The sequence below is a fragment of the Scyliorhinus canicula genome, chromosome 18 (genome assembly GCF_902713615.1).
Source record: "Scyliorhinus canicula chromosome 18, sScyCan1.1, whole genome shotgun sequence".
Classification (NCBI taxonomy): Eukaryota; Metazoa; Chordata; class Chondrichthyes; order Carcharhiniformes; family Scyliorhinidae; genus Scyliorhinus; species Scyliorhinus canicula.
In genome coordinates, this window is record NC_052163.1 from 122,580,464 (window position 1) to 122,599,790 (window position 19,327).

At 47.2% G+C, this 19,327-nt stretch overlaps 1 protein-coding gene across 1 annotated transcript; it reads right to left on the minus strand.

Annotated features, from left to right (window-relative positions):
* Nucleotides 1-177: 177 nt before the first annotated feature.
* On the minus strand, nt 178-19,017 carry LOC119953734 (guanidinoacetate N-methyltransferase-like). Its single transcript, XM_038778297.1, has 7 exons — nt 18,834-19,017; nt 16,723-17,007; nt 12,327-12,472; nt 9,680-9,743; nt 4,858-4,925; nt 2,825-2,935; nt 178-1,167 (listed from the first exon to the last, which is right to left on the minus strand). The coding sequence occupies exons 1-7, from the start codon at nt 19,000-19,002 to the stop codon at nt 1,027-1,029; spliced, it is 984 nt and encodes a 327-aa protein (XP_038634225.1). The 5' UTR covers nt 19,003-19,017; the 3' UTR covers nt 178-1,026.
* Nucleotides 19,018-19,327: the final 310 nt, after the last annotated feature.

The following is a 19,327-nucleotide window of genomic DNA, read 5'->3' on the forward strand; positions in this document are numbered from 1 at the left end:
GAGGGGGAGAAACAGCAGAGTAAGTCACTAAATGCTCCTCGTATTCCCTTTTATGCTGACTGGATATTGTGAAAAACAAAAAAAAAACTTCCTTGAGTTGACTCCAAGAGGAATGGGGACTTAAGGAGGTGTTGGGGCCAATTTAAGTTTGGGGAAACACATGAGATGAGACAAATATATGATTTACGACCAAATCTTTAATTCTCCCGTATACAAGCTTCCTTCTTACTTAACATAGCTGTTGGATATTTTCTTAGTTTTCCCATGAATGCCAGCAAACCAAGTATCTCTTTAATTATGAGATCAAAACCTTGGGCAGCGCAGTGGTTAGCACTGCTGCCTCAAGGTGCCGAGGACCCGAGTTCGATCCCAGCTCCAGGTCAATGTCCAAGTGGAGTTTGCACGCACTCCCCGTGTCTGCGTGGATCTCACCCCCACAACCCAAATATACGCAGGGTAGGTGGATTGGCCACGCTAAATTGCTCCTTTTTTAAAAAAAAGACCAAAACCTTGAGCTCAAGTTTTGTTGCCACTTTCAAATCCATAATACAACAGGGCAAAGTGGCAGTATAATTCAGAAGATTACTAAGTGGATCACTACATGGGTAGAAGAGTCCTGTCAAGTGGGCTGTCTCTCACCACTTTGAGTCACCACCAATGGCAACACTGGGTTTCTTTTAGTCTGTTCCAGGGCACCAATGTCTGTTATAAACTGCTAGAAAATCAGACATTTGGTGAGGGGTAGTTTGAGAGTGAGGGGCAAATGTGGGAATGCATGTTTCAAATTGTGACACCTATTGCACAAATAGTGGTTGACGTTCCAAAAATCTGACATCAATAATACAGCCTCATTGCATTCAACAGTGATACATACATAAACCAGAACCATATTAATTGAGTTAATCATTTTTCACAATATCGCAAAGAATCTGGGATGCAGTTGATAAATTGACTCACATAAAAAGACATCCCTTAAAAATGTTAAGAGCATAATGGTTCTTCATGGTGCTGCTGAAGAGTGGCTGGTTAGTGTTTCGTTATCGTGGGTGTGATCATCTTATGAAAAGAGTAATATCTGCAATCTTTGGGAGGAATGAGGTCCATCACGCTGGTATGAATGTTCTCCTTCTTGAAGCCGGCCTCCACCAACTGAGAGACTTGGGTTTCCTGGACAGATTAAAGGCCCAAGTTATTTAGGAAACGTTAAGCAGATCACACGGCACTGCATGTCCCAGACGTTCCAAGATTATTTACAGGGCAATATAATTGTTTCCACATGCAAAAGCCTTCATATTTTTGAAAAATATTTTTTAGATGCTCATCAGGGTGAGGGATAATGAGGCAGGAAACTCTTTCCAACTTGAACATTAGCCCAGATTAGGTAGAGCAGCTTCGATGCAAAGTAAATCTCCCTCTTCTCTTTCACAAAAATGCATAATACCTCAACCTCTTGGCCACCCTTTGCTGCACCCTGGTCTAAACACCCTCTGAGTTTGCCAATTTGATGTTGATTGATATGAAATTGGGGCAAGTCCTGGAGGTCCATGTCACTGGAAACTGGCTTCAGGCTGCCCAATTCTTTGAATGCCATTGTCGATTGTGGGTCACAGCCTTACGAAGATTTGGGGACATAATCCAAGTTTATGTTAGGGAGTGCTGCCATGTTAGAGGTACTGCCTTTTAATAATAATAATCATCTTCATTAGTGTCACAAGTAGGCTTACATTAACACTGCAATGAAGTTACTGTGAAAATCTCCCAGTCGCCACACTCCGGCGCCTGTTCGGGTACACTGAGTCAGAATTCAAAATGTCCAATTCGCCTAACAAGCACGTCTTTCAGGACTTCTGGGAGGAAACCCACGCAGACACAGGGAGAACGTGAATCAAACCTGGAACCCTGGCACTATGAAGCAATAGTGCTAACCACTGTGCTACCGTGCTGCCCCACCGCACATATGAGGCATCACACTAATTAAACCTTGCTTTGTGCAAATTGACTCATATTTGTTTATATAACAGTGACTGCCTTCCAAAAATATTTTTTTAATGTATTTGTTAATAGGATGTGGTTGTTGCTGGCGAGGCCAGCGCTTATCGCGCATCCCTCCCAACGTTTGAAAAGATGGCAGTGTGTTACTGCCATGAACTGCTGCAGTGTGTGTGTGGCATGAGTACACCCTACAGTGCTGTTGGGAAGTGTGAGTTCCAGGTTTATAATCCAGCAGCACCGATGGAACCGCGCTGCATTTCTAAGTCAGGATGTTGTGTGGTTTGGGAGGGGAACCTACAGGTGGTGGCACCTCCTGCCTTTGTTCTAGGCGGCAGAGGTTTGGAAGGTGCTGTTGAAGAAGCCTTGGTGAGTTGCTGCAGTGCATCTTGTAGCTGGGACACTGCACCCACAGTGGTAGGGGGAGTGAATGTTGAAGGTGGTGGGTGGGGTGCCAATCAAGCGAGGTATGCTTTGTCCTGGATAGTGTCCAGTTTTTTGAGTGTTGTTGGAGCTGCACTCATCAAGTGGAGAGTATTCCATCAACACTCCTAATTTGTGACTTTTTAAGCACTCGTGGGATTTTCTGAGGATGTGAAAGTACCAAATAACTCAGAGTTATTTAGTCATAAAACAACTGCAGAATAGCTGTAGCACATGCCAGGTACAAGAAGTCAGTGTTGCCTAGCGTTTCTCATCAATGCATAACAATAAGATTACTTTTACAATAACTCAGTGACAAATCCCAAGCACTCTGGAGTTTACAAATGGATCATATAGATCTCTCCCACAATGCACGGAGCTTCAGATAATGGGCATTTGTTGTTTTTTTTACCTGGAACATTTTTTCAATGTCATTGTACTTTCCCTTCAGTAGCTCTCCCCAGGAGGTGAGGTTGCAATATGTAAGAACACCTCCAGGCTTCAGCAATCGGCAGGCATGACCCTGAAAGAAAATGAATCGAATGAATACAATTAGATGTGGCTGCATTGTGTCCTCCTGTCCTTCTCAGATTTACCTGATGCATCAAACAAACTACTCCTGCTCCTCGTTCTGATGTTCTAGGAAAGGACTATTCTGTCTAATTCCAGCTCTTGGTCTGTCGCCCTGTAGGTAACAGCACATCAAGCACAAATCTGGGGAGGTAGTGACGTAGCGGTATTGTTACTGGGCTAGTAATTCAGAGACCCAGGGTAATGCTCAGGGGCCCTGGGTTTCAATCCCACCATGGCAGACGGTGAAATTTGAATTCCATAAGAAGAAAGCGGGAATTAAAAGTCTAATGATGATCATGGAATCATTGTCGTAAAAACCCACCTGGTTCACTAATGCCCTTCAGGACATCTGCCGTCCTTACCCGGTCTGGCCTACATCTGACTCCAGACCCACACAGCAATGCTGTTGACTCTTAACTGCCCCCCCACTGAAATGGCCCAGTAAGCCACTCAGTTCAAGGGCAATTAAGGATGGGCAACAAATGCTGGCCCAGACAGCGACGCCCCTCCCATGGCTTTGAACAAGGAGAGTCAATATCAATTGCAATGTTGAAATTGTGGAGATTTAACTGGATGAGACCATAAGACATAGGAGCAGCGTTAGTCCATTCATCCCATCGAGTCTGCTCTGCCATTCAATCATGGTTGATATTTTTCTCATCCCCATTCTCCTGCCGTCTCCCCATAACCCCTGATTAATCAAGAACACCAGATCCTGCGACATCTACGGACAACTCCATGGAAAATATCAGGACCCCACTGGACGAGACCAGATGGAAATGGAAGGAGGAGCTGGACATGGAGATGAGGAGAAATTCCTTCAGCCACAGGGTGGTGAATGTGGAACTTAGTGCCAGAAGGCTGTGGAGGCCAAAACACTGAGTGTCTTTAAGACAGAGATAGATAGGTTCTTGATTAATCAGGAGTTATGAGGAGAAGGCAGGAGAATGGGGATGAGAAACATTCAGCTGTGATTGAACGGCAGAACAGACTCGATGGGCTGAGTGGCCTAATTCTGCTCCTATGTCTTCTGGAGATGGGAGAGGACTCTGGATCGAGGTGCTGCACAGGATCAACTCTACCTCCTGCGCTGGGCTAAGCCTGGTGCAGATCAAGACTGTGCAGAGAGTGCACCTTATTAAGACACGCATGAGTGGGCTCTTCCAGGAGGTGGAGGATAAGTGCGAATGGTGTCGGGGGCCCGGTCAATCACACCCACATGTTCTGGCCCTGCTCCAGTCCCAGGGAGTTCTGGACAGCCTTTTTCGGGGCTATGTCCAGGGTGGTGGGGGTCGAGATGGAGATCTGTGACGGTCTTCCATGTGTCTGTTAATAAATGATCTTTCTGTCCGTGTGGAGTTTGCACATTCTCCCCGTGTCTGCGTGGGTTTCGCCCCCACAACCCAAAAATGTGCAGAGAAGGTGGATTGGCCACACTAAATTGCCCCTTAATTGGAAAAAAAAATAATTGGGTAATCTAAATTTATTTTAAAAAAAATAATAAATGATCTTTATAGTTAAAGAACTATATGTTCTGGGTACATCAATACAATGGTTATATCACAGAACACAACAAAGCCCATCCTCTTCATTTTACTTACCACATATAATTTGGCACTGAATTAAATGTTCTAACCTAAATTCCTGTTACGTGACTCAGTAAGGGTTCTTCAATTTGGTTGGTTACTGTGAAACATAGTTGTTTGCCCTGTTCTCCCAGATCCCCTGTGGAATGCGGCCACTGTTTCAGCTTTCTGAACATTGCATGTTCCAGCGCAAAAGTCCACAGAAAGATTATGAGGGAGGGTAAAGAACAAATAGCACTAATCAGTCACCGCTGACTTGAAAGCCAAGGTTATCCTCTCGACTTACCTTGATAAATTCAAACTGATGGGTGTGCCAGGTTTCTTCTGACAATGGGTAGGTGTCATAAAGAATTCCTGGAAAACAAATGGAAAAAGGAAAGAATTATTTCTTGCTTCCCCTTCCAGAGATTAAACAACAACTTCCATTTATATAGCGCCGATGAAAATAGTAAAACTTCACCAGGCGCCTCAAGCTGCAAACAAGAAATTGAAACTCGAGGCAAAGAAGGAGGCATCAGAACGGTTGTCAAAGAGTTGGGTTTTAAAGAGGAGGGGGAGGTGTTCCTGGATGGCATCTCAGAGCAGAATACAAGGACGAGGGGGACAGAGATTAACATTTTGGCCAAGAGAGGGTGTGGGGGGGGGGGGGGGGGGGGGGGAATGGGAGGGGGAACTTCTTTACACAACGAGTGGTAATGACCTGGAACCTGTGGGTGGTGGAAGCAACTATTTCAAAAATAAATTGGCGGGCACTTGATGGAAATTAACTTGTGAGGTTGGAGAGACCAATGTAAGAATGGTAGTGCCTGAACTGCTCTGCGGAGAGCCAGCATGGACATGATGGGCCAAATGGCCTCTTCTGTGCTGTAAATGACAAATTGTATGAGGCCTAGACAACTGAAGGCACAGCTACTGATGATGGGGAAAAGAAAGATGTATGAAGTCAGAACTGCAGAAAGGCAGAGAAAATGGGGTTAGAATACATAGACGCTTGATGGCCGGTGCAAACGTGATGGGCCAAAGGGCCTCTTTCTATGCTCTTATCACTCTATTTTGTTGCATGATTGTTGAACTGGAGGAGGTTACAGAGATAAGGAGGTACAAGGCCCAAGGAGGGAAAGTTGAGAAATTTCAATGAGCAATAAAACAGATATCACTATTCAGTTGCTTAAGGGGCAATGCAGTGGTTAGCACTGCTGCCTCATGGCACCAAGGACCCGGGTTCGATCCCGGCCCCCTGTCCGTGTGGAGTTTGCACGTTCTCCCTGTGTCTGCATGGGTCTCAGCCCCACAACCCAAAGATGTGCAGGGTAGGTGGATTGGCCACACTAAATTGCCCCTTAATTTAAAAAAAAAAGAATTGTGCAATCTGAATTTTTTTTTTTTTAACTATTCAGTTGCTTAATGGAGACAGCCTGTGCTCAGCCACACTGACCCAACGCGCTCAGAGTTTTGATTGTTACTCTGGGCCATGTCTGCTGATCTGAGGAGTTGACCTCAGGGCCACTTGGCTAGAGACCAGAAAACAAACCTTGAATGTAATTCCTCATCGCTCGTCAGTGTTCCAGGTTGAAAAATTAACGTGTGTGGATTTAAGTGGTAAAAACAGATTTATACTCGACTCTGCAGCCAAGAAACTTGCTGAGATCTTGCAGGTGGACAGGAGATCATGTTTCAAAAGCAGGATAAATTGTTGGGATTATGGGAAGGAGGGAGAAGAAAAATCTGCGCACTTTGTATAAAATTGCCGATATTTACATAGCCAGTCAAAATCCCAGTTCAGCAATGGGCGATAAGCCACCTGGAGGTAGATAGTGCTTCCAGTTCCAACGGCAACTGGCTTAAACTTCCAAGCCTTGAATTTCTAATGTTGGAGCAACAGTTGATTTTTTCCCCCCAATTCTTCCAATTAAGGGGCGCAGCCAATCCACCTACCCTGCACATCTTTGGATTGTGGGGGTGAGACCCACGCAGACACGGGGCGAATGTGCAAACTCCACACGGACGGTCCCCGGGTCGTCGGTGCCATGAGGCAGCAGTGCTAACCACTGCACCTCAGTTCCCTTTGCCGTATAAATGCTACAACAACATTGGGAGGGACAAAATCTCACGGGCAAATAGGGATGAGATAAAACTACTGACCAGCTAGGGGTGCCTACATCCAGTGAAATATCTTTTAAAAATCAGTGCCACCATTCTAAACAGCATAATGTCTAATTGCAGCATTTGTTGCATTCAAAGGCATAGCATTTTTAAAAATTCAACCTATCAACTCTGTTCAAATCTGAAATTTAGTTAACCTGTCATTTTGTTAATATTGTTTATCATCTGTAAATAAAGTTGACTCCCTTGATCGGAACCAGATGGGCTTGTTCAGTAATTGTGCAGATTACTGTTGTGGTATTATTTAGAACACAAGGATATGTACTCTACACAAAAAGACTGCAGGGCAAAACAGGCACTGTAAATAAACAGCCCTCTCCTTTTGTAGAAGAAGCAACTCATCAAGAGTTTGCCAAGAGGTTTTGCAATACTGAGATGGGAGTCACCAATGACAGACTTCGGGAGCAAGATTTTTTTATTCAGACTGGAAGCAGATTCTCTCTTGTGTAAATTCTTCATCTGTACGCGCAAGACACGGGTTGCTACAATTTGAAATCTTATATTGTATCCATCTATTCAAAGTTAAACTATAAGATTTATCCAAATTCTGAATCAACCTGTGGTAAATGCCGCACTGCCCCAGCCTCTCTAATTCACATGTACTGGCTGTGTCCTAAATTGGTTTTGTTTTGGACACAAACATTTTACATCACTCTCACATTGTTAGTAATAACACCTATTACAGCTGTTTGGAATGGAACCAAATGCATCCCTCTTACAAAAAGACTGATGCACTCGCCTTTTCAACATTAATGGCCAGACGCATTATTCTATTAAATTGGAAACAGTCTGCTCCGCCCTATTTTACTAATTGGATACATGGTCTAATGTAACATCTCAAACCTGAAAAAATAATGTACAGCATAAGGGGCTCCACTGATGGGTTTTATGCAGCTTGGCGACCTTTCCTAGTTTATTTTGAGGAACTACGCTCTCTTCTTTGATATAGCATTCCCTAATCAGGTTGTATATATCGTATCATGTAAAAAAAAACCTGTCCTATGATTGCCATGATGTGGAGATGCCGGCGTTGGACTGGGGTGAGCACAGTAAGACGTTTTACAGCACCAGGTTAAAGTCCAACAGGTTTGTTTCAAGCACTAGCTTCCGGAGCACTGCTCCGTCCTCGGGTGAAATGATTTCACCTGAGGAAGGAGCAGTGCTCCGAAAGCTCGTGTTTGAAACAAACCTGTTGGACTTTACCCTGGTGTTGTAAGACTTCTTACTGTCCTATGATTGTTGTTGATTTTCTTCTCATTTATTTTTGGGGGGGCCTGTGGAGGGTTTGTTTATTTATTTTATCCTTTTCTTCTTTCCTTTTTCATCTCCTTCCTCCAAGTTCTCTTGTATTTCCCTTCCAAACTATTTCCATAATTAACAAAAAAAATGATGCATGCAGATGGAGGATAGGATTGCAAAATGTTTAGAACAAAACTGTTCCGTTTATTTACTATTGTAAACCTCAGTGTCCTCTTACCAAGCGTTCCTATGTTACTATCAAACTAATAGGAGTTTTTTTCCCGCCTTTACTGACCATTATCAGTGATGGGATTTCAAGGTTATTCAGCTCTAGCTGGTATCACAGCCAAGCTCCATGCTGATCTTATGTAAGATCCCAAATAAGTGCACTTCCAGCATGGTCTGTCAGAATAGTTATCCGGGACAAAGCTCTCCCCTTGCTCCAACCTAGCCTCGATACAAACTGGCATCCTAACTGAGATTGCCTAAGTCAGCAAGGGCAGGAGATTGATTCTGGGAACTTGCTCCCTTTCCCCCATCAGGTGCCTACTCTGAAAATACGTTCCTTGTGAATTTTGAACATAACCTCTTCACGGCAATTCCACAGAATTTTGTGAATGAATCAATTCCACATAGTTTAGTGGATGTTATATTCATATGTTTAACCGTCTGGTGGACAGTTGATATTCCAATTAGGCGCCATGGATAAAACAGTCCAGATTGTCTAAAATGGGCAGTCAGCATATATAAAACAAAGGTTGATACAGTATTGAAGTTCTTGTCTTGGTCATTCAATCTCATCCCACTCCTGACATTCTCCTTTGGGGCAGCATTGGAGCACAGTGGTTAGCACTGTTGCTTCACGGCGCCAGGGTCCCGGGTTCAATTCCCGCCTTGGGTCACTATCTGTGCGGAGTCTGCACGTTCTCCCCGTGTCTACGTGGGTTTCCTCCGGGTGCCCTGGTTTCCTCCCACAAGTCCCGAAAGACGTGCTGTTAGGTAAATTGGACATTCTGAATTCTCCCTCCGTGTACCCGAACAGGCGCCGGAATGAGGCGATGAGAGGATTTTCACAGTAACTTCATTGCAGTGTTAATGTAAGCCTACTTGTGACAATAAAGATTTTTATATTCATTTATCATTAAATATTCACAAAATATTCCCATGGCATCTAAGAGCAGAACGCGCATACCAATGTTTGTGCTATTCTAATTCCTTCGATCTCCCTTTCAGCCCACTGAGATTCCTGTAGTCCTCCAATTCTGGCCTCGTCCATCCCTGAATTTAATCTCCCTTCCACTGGTGCTAACTTTAGCTGCCTCGGTTCAAGGTTTTGGACTTCCTGCCCTAAACCTCATTCATTCTCTCCCCTTTAAGTTATTCTTCAAAGCTTATCTCTTTAACCAGCCTTTTGGCCATTTGCCCTAATGTATATGTACTCAGTGTCAGATTTTTGTTGATAACACTCCCGTAAAGCTCCTTGAATGATTTAGCTGTACTCACAGCTCTACAGAAACACAAGTTCTCAGGTTGTTAATATATTCCCGAACATTCGCTTCAGTTTTAAATAGATTTCTGTCTTCCAAATCCTTCCTCTAAACATAATTTCTACCACTAGTTAAGAGCATTTTTTAAAAATTGCGTAAATAGTCAAAGATTTTGTAAAAAAAAGTACTTCAGAAATAAAATACCAAAGCCAAACTTACCATCAAAATGTGCATCTGGTAATGTTGCAACGACATCCTCCCAGAGCCCCTTGAGGGGGACAATCTGCATTGGAAAATGTACAAGACTGATTTAAATTCATAGCAGATTATAAATGTTCTTTCTTCATTATTTGGATGTTAGCAGGCAAGTGGGATTTTTCTAGGCAGTTCTTATAGAGAAAAAAATAACCGCAAACTTGATGTGCTCAATGACCTGTTATTGTGCTGTAACATTCTACTGAAATTTCCCATATGTAGTAAAGAAAGACGAGCATTCATGTGGTGTTTTACAATCGCTTTGAAATATCACAAAGCACTTCCCATGCATCATATCACTTCAAAATGCAGTGACTGGTGATTTTGCACTGCATACAACAAGGGCCCACAACCAACAATTACATGCTCGACCCGGAATTCTGTTGTGGTGGCAGTTGCTGAGGTAGGAATGTTGGCCGTGATTCCAGGAAAATTCCATGCCCATCTTCAAAGTGGGATATTTAACCATTACCTGAGCCAACAGAGTTTTTGATGTCTCAGAGAAACAGAGGTTTGCCTGTCAGTTCCTCCAACCTGTTCTATCTCTCCAGTCATGAGGGTAGATTGACGAGGTTGGCACTGGAGAGATTGGACCTGTTCTCCATGAAGAGATGAAGGCTAAGAGCAGATCTTTTTTAGAGTACCCAATTCATTTTTTCCAATTAAGTGACAATTTAGCGTGGCCAATCCACCTACCCTGCACATCTTTGGGTTGTGGGGGGTGAGACCCACGCAGACACGGGGAGAATGTGCAAACTCCACACGGACAGTGACCCAGAGCCAGGATCGAACCTGAGACCTCAGCGCCGTGAGGCAGCAGTGCTAACCACTAGGCCGCCGTGCTGCCCCAGCTAAGAGCAGATCTGATAGGTAGGTTCAAAACCATGAGGGGGCTGGACAGAGAAGGCAGCGAGGAACTGTTCCTGGTTGTAAAGGATCAGGAAGGAGATCAACAGGTTTGAAGTGATTTGCAAAAGATGCAAATATGATGTGAGAAAAACGTTTTCACATAACGAGAGGTTCGGGTGTGGAATGCGCTGCCTGGAAGTGCGGTGGAGGCAGGTTGAATCGAGGCACTCAAGAGGGCATTGGACAATTACTTGAATAGAAACAATGTGCAGGGGTACGGGGGAATGGCACTAAGTCATGATGTTTGGAGAGCGGGTACAGACACGATGGGCCAAATGGCCTCCTGCGCTGTAACAATTCTTATTCTGTAACAAATTACAGAATAATTCCAGAATTCTGACCGAGCCACAGTGAAGGAATGGCAACATAAAGTCAGGATGGTGTGTGGCGTGGAGGGGAATTTGAAGGTGGTGGTGTTCCCAAGCTTCTGCTGCCCTTGTCCACCTGGATGATGGAGGTTATGTGGGTTTGGACGGTGCTCTCGAAGAAGCCTGGGTGATTTGTCGCAATGCATCTTATAAATGGTACACAATGATGCCACTGTGCGTTGGTGGTGAAGGGGGAGGGTGAATGTTGAGGAGATTAATGGCGTGCCAATCAAGTGGGCTGCTTTCTTTTGAGTGGTGTTGAGTGTTGTTGGGAGTTCCACTCATTCAGGAAAGTGGAAAGCATTCCATCGCACTCCTGATTTGTGCCTTGTAGATGGTGGACAGGCTTTGGGGAGTTGGCTGGAGTCACTCACCACAGTGCTCCCAGCCTCTGACCTCTCTTAAAGTCACAGCATTTTATATGGCTGATCCAGTTCAGTTTCTGGTCAATAGTAACCTTAAGGATGTTGTTAGTAGGGGATTCAGCGATGGCAATGCCATTGAATGGGGAGATAACTAGATTCGATTCAGGCGGCAGCACAGTGGTTGGCACTGCTTCCTCATGCCGCTGAAGACCCGGGTTCGATCCCGGCCCAGGGTCACTGCCCGTGTGGAGTTTGCACATTCTCCCCGTAACTGTGTGGGTCTCACCCCCAGAACCCAAAAAAATGTGCAGGGGAGGTGAATTAGTCACGTTAAATTGCCCCTTAATTGGAAAAAAGAATTGGGTACTCTAAATTTTTTTTAAAACTAGATTCGATTCAGTCTTGTTGGACATGGTCATTGTCTAACACTTGTTTTTTTAAATAAATTTAGAGTACCCAATTCATTTTTTTCCAATTAAGGGGCAATTTAACGTGGCCAATTCACCTACCCTGCACATCTTTGGGTTGTGGGGGTGAAACCCACGCAGACACGGGGAGAATGTGCAAACTCCACACGGATGTCTAACACTTGTGTGGTGCGAATATTACTTGCCACTTATCAGCCCAAGTGTGAATATTGTCCAGGTTTTGCTGCAAATGGATCCGGACTGCTTCTGTATTTGAGGAGGCGCGAATGATGCTGAACAAATCATCAGCGAACATCCCCACTTCTGACCTTGTTATGGAGGGAATTAATAAAGCAGCTGAAGATGGTTAGGCCTCGGACACTATCCCGGGGAACACCACAGTGATAGCCCAGGCCTGAGATGATTGACCTCCAACAACCACAACCATCTTACTTTGTGCCAGGTACGACTCCAACCAGAGGAGAGTTGAGCCATTTCACTTCATTATTTCATTACTGGAACAACTGTGGAACTGACCAATGTTTAGTTATTGGGGACTCACCTTGTGAGGTTGCTCTTTAGCCCATTCCTGCAATCTTTTAAACACACCATCGTTACATTCAATGATCCAGTGCTCTTCGATATTTAACGACTCTATCTTGGTGGCTGCGATTGCCATTCCAAACCCAATTTCCAGAACACGTCCTCCTAAGCCAAGACAAAGAAATTGGTCATACTGCTGTTTTGTCCCCAACATCAATTGCAACATAGTTTACTGTTCAATCCAGTGCATTTCTGTCTGCCACTGCAGAAAGGACAGTGTTAACAGAATCTATTTCACACCCAGAAAACAAGGTGGCAGCTAACAGCTGGTGGGTCAGAAAATCCATAGATGTACCTTGAGTGGCACGGTAGCACAGTAGTTAGCACTGTTGCTTCACAGCGCCAGAGATCCGGGTTCAATTCCTGGCTTGGGTCACTGTCTGTGCGGAGTCTGCTCGTTCTCCCCGTGTCTGCGTGGGTTTCCTCCGGGCGCTCCGGTTTCCTCCCATGAGTCCCAAAAACTGTGCTTGTTAGGTGAATTGAACATTCTGAATTCTCCCTCGGGTGTACCCGAACAGGTGTCGGAATGTGGCAACTAGGGGATTTTCACAGTAACTTCATTGCAGTGTTAATGTAAGCCTACTTGTGACACTAATAAAGATTATTATTATTATTAGCTATTGTGCTGACTGCTCCATGAAGAACTTCACTGAGATCGAACAAAGAAATTTACAGCACAGGAACAGGCCCTTCGGCCCTCCCAGCCTGCGCCGATCCAGATCCTTTATCTAAATCTGTTGTCTATTTTCCAAGGTCTACTTCTCTCTGTTCCCCACCCGTTCATATATCTGTCCAGATGCATCTTAAATGATGCTATCGTACCCGCCTCTACCACCTCGGCTGGCAAAGCATTCCAGGCACCCACCACCCTCTGCGTAAAAAACTTTCCACGCACATCTCCCTTAAACTTTTCCCCTCTCACCTTGAAATCGTGACCCCCTTGTAATTGACACCCCCACTCTTGGAAAAAGCTTGTTGCTATCCACCCTGTCCATACCTCTCATAATTTTGCAGACCTCAATCAGGTCTCCCCTCAACCTCCGTCTTTCCAATGAAAACAATCCTAATCTACTCAACCTTTCTTCATAGCTAGCACCCTCCATACCAGGCAACATCCTGGTGAACCTCCTCTGCACCCTCTCTAAAGCATCCGCATCCTTCTGGTAATGTGGCGACCAGGACTGCACGCAGTATTCCAAATGTGGCCTAACCAAAGTCCGATACAACTGTAACATGACCTGCCGACTCTTGTACTCAATACCCCGCCCGATGAAGGCAAGCATGCTGTATGCTTTCTTGACCACTATCGACCTGCGTTCCCACCTTCAGGGTACAATGGACCTGAACTCCCAGATCTCTCTGTACATCAATTTTCCCCAGGACTCTTCCATTGACCATATAGTCTGCTCTTGAGTTATCACAAACAACACGGATCCCTGTGGAACACCACCAATCACCTTTCTCCATTTTGAGACACTCCCTTCCACCACTACTCTCTGTCTCCTGTTGCCCAGCCAGTTCTTTATCCATCTAGCTAGTACACCCTGAACCCCATACGACTTCACTTTTTCCATCAACCTGCCATGGGAAACTTTATCAAATGCTTTACTGAAGTCCATGTATATGACATCTACAGCCCTTCCCTCATCAATTAACTTTGTCACTTCCTCAAAGAATTCTATTAGGTTTGTAAGACATGACCTTCCCTGCACAAAACCATGCTGCCTATCACTGATAAGTCTATTTTCTTCCAAATGTGAATAGATCCCTCAGCATCTTCTCCAACAGATATCTGCACTGGCCCAGTCTTCTCGTGTGACTGCATTCTCTTCACAACCAAATTCCAAGCTGGGGTATTTAAAGATGACTGAAGGATATTGTTACATCGGAGATACACAGGAGTCGACAGCTGCCAAACAAAAGGGAAGGGGAGAAAATTGGCAGAAAAATTAGGATAAAACTCCAATGAAATATTTATTTTGGAGCTTCGAACAATCCTTAAAAACAATGTTGCAGGACAGTGTGCAATGAAAGGGTTATAAACCACAAATCCTAAAATGTGTCCCTTGTATTTTTCAATGTTCACATAGCAGTAAAGGGCCAGGTTATGGAGCCATCTTCTTACCACAGCTGTTACAAAACTCATTTCACCCTCTGAATGAGTGTCTGGCACAAGTGTGCAACAGTCAAGTGGGTGGCTGGACAAAGAGCATTTGTACTTTTGACAAATAACTTTGCACACGGAAAATGTGGACATGTTGAGGTTTAGTGGCCTTGACACGGGATTAGTAATCTCGAGACCCAAGAAACCACTCTGAAATGAAATGAAAATCGCTTGTCACAAGTAGGCTTCAAAGGAAGTTACTGTGAAAAGCCCCTAGTCGCCACATTCCGCCGCCCGTTCGGGGAGGCTGGTACGGGAATCGAACCGTGCTGCTGGCCTGCCTTGGTCTGCTTTCATAGCCAGCGATTTAGCCCTGTGCTAAACTAGCCCCCAATAATCGCTTATTGTCACAAGTAGGCTTCAATGACGTTACTGTGAAAAGCCCCTAGTCGCCACATTCCGGCGCCTGTTCGGGGAGGCCGGTACGGGACTTGAAACTACGCTGCTGGCATTGTTCTGCATTACAAGCCAGCTGTTTAGCCCACTGTGCTAAGCCAGCCCCAGGGTTCGAATCCCACCATGGCATTTAAAATAATAATCTGTAACTAAAGTCCAATGATGAGCACATGAACCGATTGTCGTAAAAACCCCGTCTGATGCCCTTTAGGAAAGGAAATCTGCTGCCGATGCTTGGCCTGGCCTACATGTGACTCCAGATCCACAGCAATGTGGTTGACTTAAATGCCCTCTGAAGTGGTCGAACGAGCCATTCAGTTCAAGGGGCAACTAGGGATAGGCAACAAATGCTGGCTCAGCCAGCGATGCCCAGATCCCAAAATCTAATTGTATTGAATCAATAAAAAGTGAAATGGACTTTCATCTTCATATCTGCAACTGGACACTCACATTTACAACCTTTACCCTGAAACACATGCTCAATATCAGTATTCAGAAAAGTTCTGTGATATTATCTGACTTAGTTAGTAAACCAGCAGGTCAACACACCATCAACTCAATGAGTGCGAGTGTGTTTGAAGAGTCCACACACAGGGCAGCTCGGTGGCGCAGTGGTTAGCATTGCTGCCTCATGGCGCTGACGTGCCAGGTTCGAATCCCAATCCTGGGTCACTGTCTGTGTGGAGTTTGCACATTCTCCCTGTGTCTGCGTGGGTTTCACCCCCACAACACAAAGATGTGCAGGGTGGTGGACTGGCCATGCTAAATTGCCCCTTAATTAGAGAAAATGAATTGGGCACTCTAAATTTTAAAAAAAGTTTAAGAAAAAAAGAGTCCACACACACCCAAGATAATACCATTTTTTCTTTGTCAAATGCAGAACTTTGTCTTATAGTATAATTTACAGTACAATTATACAAATTATAATCTTACAGTATAATTTTCTTAAAAATCTCTTTTTGTGCACGCTCTGCTGGTTACTTACACAACAAAGTCGGTGCCCCAGGTACAATCAGCACTCTTGTCCGTGACAATTCCCTGAGTGAATAGTCATTAACAATTTGGCTCAGTGCTTTGTAGACCACTTTTCTGATTCTCAACAAACTTTGTTTCAAGTCAGCTTTTATATTGTTCCATGACTTAAGTCCACCCTGTTCTGTCACCTCAACTCTCACACAACTGGTGCAAATACACACTTGAAATATTCACGTATAATAAATAGAGCAGGGAAAGCCCCATGTTAACCAGGTTCCAGCCAAACAAAATCTTCCCCTCCTGCACTTACCACTTACTCATAGTCATCGAACATAAACATGGGGCGGATTAACTTTTGGACACAACTTTGTAGAAGTTCCCACGGATGAATGAAATGATGTTCCCTCCCTGTGCTGCTGGGGAGCAACAATTGAGCGATCAAACTCCAGTTTCCTCCCACAAGTCCCGAAAGACGTGCTTGTTAGGTGAATTGGCCAGTCTGAATTCTCCCTCTGTGTACCTGAACAGGCGCCGGAGTGTGGCGACTAGGGGGTTTTCACAGTAACTTCATTGCAGGGTTAATGTAAACCTACTTGCAACACTAACAATTATGCACTGAGTGCAGGAGCCACTGAGCTGCAATTAGTTGGGTGCATTAAGAAACTCAGATTAGTTTATTTTTTTAACGACTAGAGAATGACACGTTCGGCAGGGGGAAGGTTGAGTGTTTGAAAAGGGGGAAGAATAGCAGAAGCAAAACCGCCTGGAATTGAGAACCCCCCCCCCTCCCCTTCCCCTTCCCCTTCCCTCACTCCCTTACCTCTGGAGGCTGCAGCGCTGGCCAGGGAATGCATGAATGGAGTCTCCCAGCGCTCCATGACCGGCTTGCCCAGGATGTGCAAGTGGGTGTCGCTGTCATTGTACTGGGCGCTCGCCACCCTCCAGTCCGGCTTACAGTCCTCACCCTCCGAGAAGATTGCGGCCTGGCTCTGCATCGCGCTGCTGGGGCTGGGCTGGGCAGGGGAAAGGGGGAAAGGGGCAGGGCAGGGACAGGCGCTTCTATAAGAGCTCCGGGGTTGTGCTGAGTCGGCAGCGAAGCCTCGCCCTGTGGGATATAAATAATCGCGATGTCAGAGCAGCTCCAGTTGTTGCTGAACTTCACAAAACTCTCAGCAGAGGGAGAATCACACCGCCCTGATCCTTAAACCATAACCCGCACCCCAGCAAGTACCCCCCCCCCCCCCCTAACCCAGTACCCACCCCCCACACACAGCACCCACCCCCTCCCCACACCCAGCACCCACTCCCTCTCCACACCCAGCACCCACACACCCAGCACCCACTCCTCTCCACACCCAGCACCCACCCCCCCACACCCAGCACCCACCCCCTCCCCACACCCAGCACCCACCCCCTCCCCACACCCAGCACCCACACACCCAGCACCCACTCCCTCTCCACACCCAGCACCCACCCACCCCCCACACCCAGCACCCACCCCCCACACCCAGCTCCCACACACCCAGCACCCACTCCCTCTCCACACCCAGCACCCACCCCCACACCCAGCACCCACCCCCTCCCAGCACCCCCCCACGCCCAGCACCCACCCCCTCTCCACATCCAGCACCTACCCCACCCACACCCAGCTCCCACCCACCCCCAACACCCAGCACCCACACACCCAGCACCCACCCACCCCACCCAGCACACACACCCAGCACCCACCCCCTCTCCACACCCAGCACCCACCCCCCCCCACACCCAGGACCCACCCCCTCTCCACACCCAGCACCCACCCCACCCCACACCTAGCACCCACCCCCTCCCCACACCCAGCACCCCCCCACGCCCAGCACCCACCACACCCAGCACCCACACCCAGCACCCACCCCACCCACCCAACACCCAGCACCCACCCAACACCCAGCACCCACCCAACACCCAGCACCCACCCAACACCCAGCACCCACCCCCCAACACCCAGCACCCACCCACCCACATCCAGTACCCACCCCCCACACCAAGTAACCACCCCCACACCCAGCACCCACCCCCCACACCCAGCACCCACCCCCCACACCCAGCACCCACCCCCGCACCCAGTACCCACCCCCACACCCAGTACCCACCCCCCACACCAAGTAACCACCCCCCCCACCCAGCACCCACCCACCCCACACCCAGCACCCACCCCCTCCCCACACCCAGCACCCCCCCACGACCAGCACCCACCACCCCCCACACCCAGCACCCACCCCCTCTCCACACCCCCACACCCAGCACCCACCCCTCCCCACACCCAGCACCAACCCCCCCCACACCCAGCACCCACACACCCAGCACCCACCCCCTCTCCACACCCAGCACCCCCACACCCAGCACCCACCCCCTCTCCACACCCAGCACCCACACACCCAGCACTCACCTCTCCCCATGCCCACCCCCTCCCCACACCCACCCCTCCCCACACCCAGCACCCACCCCTCCCCACACCCAGCACCCACCCCCTCCCCACACCCAGTACCCATCCCCTCCCCACACCCAACACCCAGCACCCACCCCCCCATCCAGCACCCACCCCCTCCCCACACCCAGTACCCACCCCTCCCCACACCAGCACCCACCCCCTCCCCACCCCCTGTACCCACCCCCTCCCCACACCCAGCAACAACACCCAGCATCCCCCTTCCCCCCACACACACACACACCCCACACCCACCCACACACCCACACCCAGCATCCCCCCCACACATCACACCCAGCACCCACACCCAGCATCCGCCCCCCCCCCCCCCCACACACACACCCACCCACCCACACATCCCGGACCCCGCCCACACCCAGCATCCCCCGCCCACACACACTGGATTTTCTATTATTCAAGAAAATCTGACTCAGACTCACTGCTGAGCTTTGGGTTTTACCCACATTGAGTAAAGAGGGCTGGTAGTCTTCGATCACTCGATGCTGATGTCTTCTCTGGTTTTGAAACCCAGGGCCCTTTCTTCTTGAGATGGTTGTGCCTGGGTAACTCCCAGCTTCTCTCCTGATCTGTTCGATGCTTCTTTCTTATACTGGGAAGCTTGGATTGAGTCATATGTATATGCCCACCACTGGCCATTATCCTAGTCAGACCCCACTGGTTAATGGGAAATACAAGATATTCCTGTTTATCGATGGTGGCTCAATCAAGGCCCATTGTCCTCTGAAACTCCCTTTGTCTGACCAGCCATCAGCTCATTCAGGAGTCTGATGGCTTCTTTTGTCTGTTCTTTGTCCTGCTGCAAAGTTGATCACCTGTTACATATTCACAGACTTGGAGTGGGTAATCAAACTCCATATCACAATAACGGGTTTACGCTTTGGCTTGAGTGCTTTTGTTCAATTCCAGCCAGGGTTTCCAGCAGTTTCTGTTCCTGGCA